This window comes from Notothenia coriiceps, unplaced genomic scaffold (genome assembly GCF_000735185.1).
Source record: "Notothenia coriiceps isolate Sejong01 unplaced genomic scaffold, NC01 NC01_scaffold00016873, whole genome shotgun sequence".
Lineage (NCBI taxonomy): Eukaryota > Metazoa > Chordata > Actinopteri > Perciformes > Nototheniidae > Notothenia > Notothenia coriiceps.
Window position 1 is genome coordinate 417997 of NW_011349574.1, and position 3569 is coordinate 421565.

At 50.3% G+C, this 3569-nt stretch overlaps 1 protein-coding gene across 1 annotated transcript in view; it reads left to right on the forward strand.

Moving 5' to 3' along the window:
* Nucleotides 1–1888, forward strand: part of LOC104949920 (collagen alpha-1(XXI) chain-like) — a 40584-nt gene extending 38696 nt beyond the window's left edge. The window contains exon 24 of the mRNA XM_010776359.1: nucleotides 1646–1888. Within this exon, the coding sequence (XP_010774661.1) occupies nucleotides 1646–1888 (243 nt within the window). The remainder of the gene's footprint in view (nucleotides 1–1645) is intronic.
* Nucleotides 1889–3569: the final 1681 nt, after the last annotated feature.

Genomic DNA, 3569 nt, shown 5'->3' on the forward strand with positions numbered 1-3569 from the left:
AATACGTTTCCTTGCAGTAACAACACTAATTCGGCTGACTTTTATATTTGATCCAATTGGTAGATAGGCTGTATTTACATCTGCCATATGTCAGATGCAGTGACTCACCTAGAGTCACAACTTTTAAGTTTTTTAAGCTACAACCAAGGCCTATATCATGTAAATAGGTTATGTGCTGGTATGCAGATTGTATTACCTTTGGATAGAGAGCATTTATTGTTATCTTCCCTCCCTTGTTCAAAGATAACCTATCTATGCTCGTCAATTATTGGTAATAAGCAAATAAATTGATGTGTGATTTGCAATTTCCAGCTTCCAAACAAAGCTTTGTAATTTATGTTTTAATAGGAACGATACCAAATGGGTAGCATTTAGGAATTGATCGGTAAGTATCGATTACTTAGGCATCGATCTTCACGTTCCTAGATAGGGCAAAGACAATTACTCCATTCAGAGGAGCTAGTGTGTGTGTGTGTGTGTGTGTGTGCGTGTGCGTGTGCGTGTGCGTGTGCGTGTGCGTGTGCGTGTGTGTGTGTGTGTGTGTGTGTGTGTGTGTGTGTGTGTGTGTGTGTGTGTGTGTGCAGCAGTAGCAATATTGCATCCTGTGGAGACAAAGTTGTGTTGTCCTGTCTATGACACTTGAGACGGATACAACGATTGAGGAATTACAGAGTGTGAACATTAAGCTGCATATTGAGAAATACAGTGCTGAGAGCAGCCCAGCCTCCAAGTGACACACTCTCAAGGCTAAATGCATCAGCGGTGAATCACAAGTGTGTTGCTGCTGAAAAGAATAGGACATATTTTTGTCTTCAGACTGACTTCCTAATACTTACTGGGTATAATAAATATGACTGCACTGCAGTTCGGCAGAGGCTATGTTCTGTTTTCCTCGTTTACCTCCTGATCATCGCTTGTCTTCTCCTGGGAAGTAATGTGGCATTCAGATTGCAGAGAACATAACTCAATTTTTCGCGACGACCCGTACACTAGGGTTGCTTGGAGTTTATTACAGATTGAAAAAGACAATGTTCTGTTAGTCTGCAATACCATCCCAGCATATTGAGTTTGATCAGTTGCAATGGAACTCAATATTTAAATATGCAAACTTTTTGACTTTCTATGAACTCCTAGGATTTAACATACATACTTGTTGACTTTAAAGTCAAGATTGACAGTTCATTCGAATTATATGCAAATAATGTTATAGAAGGAAATTCAGAATCAGAACTACATTTCTAGAGGTTTTGGCACAGGATGGATTACAGCAGACGGACATGCTGTGTAGACTGGTTGGCAGCCAGTCAGAGTAAAGGATAAATGAAGAGTCTTACTTCTTGAAAATGGTAAGACAGAGCATCCAAAGGCACAAGAGTGGGAATTGGGCCAAAAAAGAGATATAACGCTGTGTTCCACACAACTCGAGGGTCGTTATTTTCCCAGTTGTGATTTTCAACCTCTGACCTCCAAGCGTTCCAGGTGCACAATGCCAAACGTAAACAAAAACCATGGCTGACTGTGACAAACTGATGTAACTGAAGACGTTTGAAGAAGAAAGAGTTATCATACTTCCTGGTTCCCAGAAAGACAGGAGAATTCAGGCCCATTCTGGATCTTCGCAGCCTGAATCTCCACATTGGTGCAGCCAGGCGATTGGTTCACAACCATCGACCTGAAGGACGCTTACTTTCATGTCAACATTTCTCCAAAGCACAGAAAGTATTTGCATTTTGCCTTCCAGGGGGTAGCCTACGAGTACAACAGGCTACTGTTCGGCTACTCCCTATCCCCACGCACGTTCAGCAAATGTGTGGCCACTGCACTCCAGCCGCTGCACGTCCATGGCATGAGAATTTTCTTTTCCCACGGGGCTATCTCCCGGAATTGAGCCTGTGGAGAACCTGACTGAATCCGTTCACCGTTACGACAGAAGGGTCAGACGAAAGTCCCTCCTCTTGTAGGTCTCCGCGGAGTTTACCAAGACTCTGGTCTCGGAGCTCGTGTCGCCCGTCCACAGGGTTCACGCCCGCCTCCGCCGTTATTTACCGTCGCCGGAGGGACTGGGGCATTGTGTGTTGCGTGTTGAGTGCACCCGACTCTTTTACCGACTGGACGGCAGTTAGGAAAGTACCGTCCTACTCTACCGACGACGTAGTGAAGAAGACACCTTACTCGTTCGGGAGAAAGGTGGTCATTGACATTCTTCCTATGGTTTATCTCGGGTTGGAGTTGGTCTGCAATAACGAGACACCCACGAGATAGAGGTATTTGTCGCGAGGAGGTGCGTTGCGCTTGGTCACCTTCCTTCAGCGCGAACAGTTTAGATACTGCACCGGACTATGTTGGTCCCTAACACCTCACACCCTATTTGGACGGAGTTTATAGGTCGTATCTAGCACTATCTGCTTAATTGTGATTAGTCTGTTAGGTGGGACAGAGTCGGACAGCGCGGAGGTGCGCGGTCCGGGTCTACCATGCGGGGCCTAACCGTGGACGAGAGAGCGCGGAGCCCCGGGGGGGGCTTCGACCCCTTGGGCGGGTCCCCGACCGGGTGGAAGTGTAGACACAGTAGGGACGTCATGGGTGCCTCGGGACTGCTTAGGCCGCCGATTGATGCCCTGTGACGTACTGTCTGCAAGGGCGGAGTGAGAGGGGGTCCCTTCCGCTCTACTCTACGTCGCCACCTTTTTCCCCCCACTGTGCGAGTTTTCGGTACCTCTTGGTGTCGTGTCACCGACAACGGCGGCCGACCGCTTGTCTAGGTGGGAGAGGACAGGCTGGCCGGGTCTAGATGAAGTGGTGAGGCCCACTTCGCCGGTGAGCAGACCGTCCCCCGGCGGGGAGCTGTACTCCAGCTGGGGGCGACAAGAGGCCTGGGCCACACCTCGGGAAGAGTCTTTATTGTGGTGAGACTTCGGGTATTGGTGTCACAAAGCGGAACACCACTTTGTTTGCGCCACCTCGCCTGAGGCGCGGACCGGACAACTATATAACGGTGACACCAAGACAACAGCGGAGCGACTGGTAAGTCCCACAGAGGGGGGTTAATTCTTCAAAGCTTTACGACTTCCGGATTGTGATGACGGCAGTTTTGAGATACTCCTCGCAACGACACGCACAAAGACAACTCTCTGTCCGCCGCGGTGGATGTTATTCTAGGGCGAAGTCCGTCCTTGAGAGGGGGGTGACGGACAAGAGACACGTTGGTGACACTACATCCTCCAGTCGGGCAGGCGTCCACCTCGGGGGAGGGCCTCCTCTAGTGCCGCCTGCGGGGTCTTGGCCTCAACGGGAGGTGCACTGCCCCCCTACCAGTGGTCTGCGAGCAAAACACGCGGGAACCCTAGGTTTGCCGTCCGACCTCTTTGGTGGAGACGTGCCGCCACGTATGACGTCATTCGCGACTCGCCCTTGGGTGTTTGCGACTCGGTCGGCCGGTAGCTCTGGGTCTCAGATATACTGGGTCAATTTCGACAGTGACAACCCGGGGCGTACAGCCGTCGGACGCTGCGCGCGGCGCTTGCGCCCTTGCCGTGCGACGGAGAGACTGTCCGCACCGCACGTCCGCC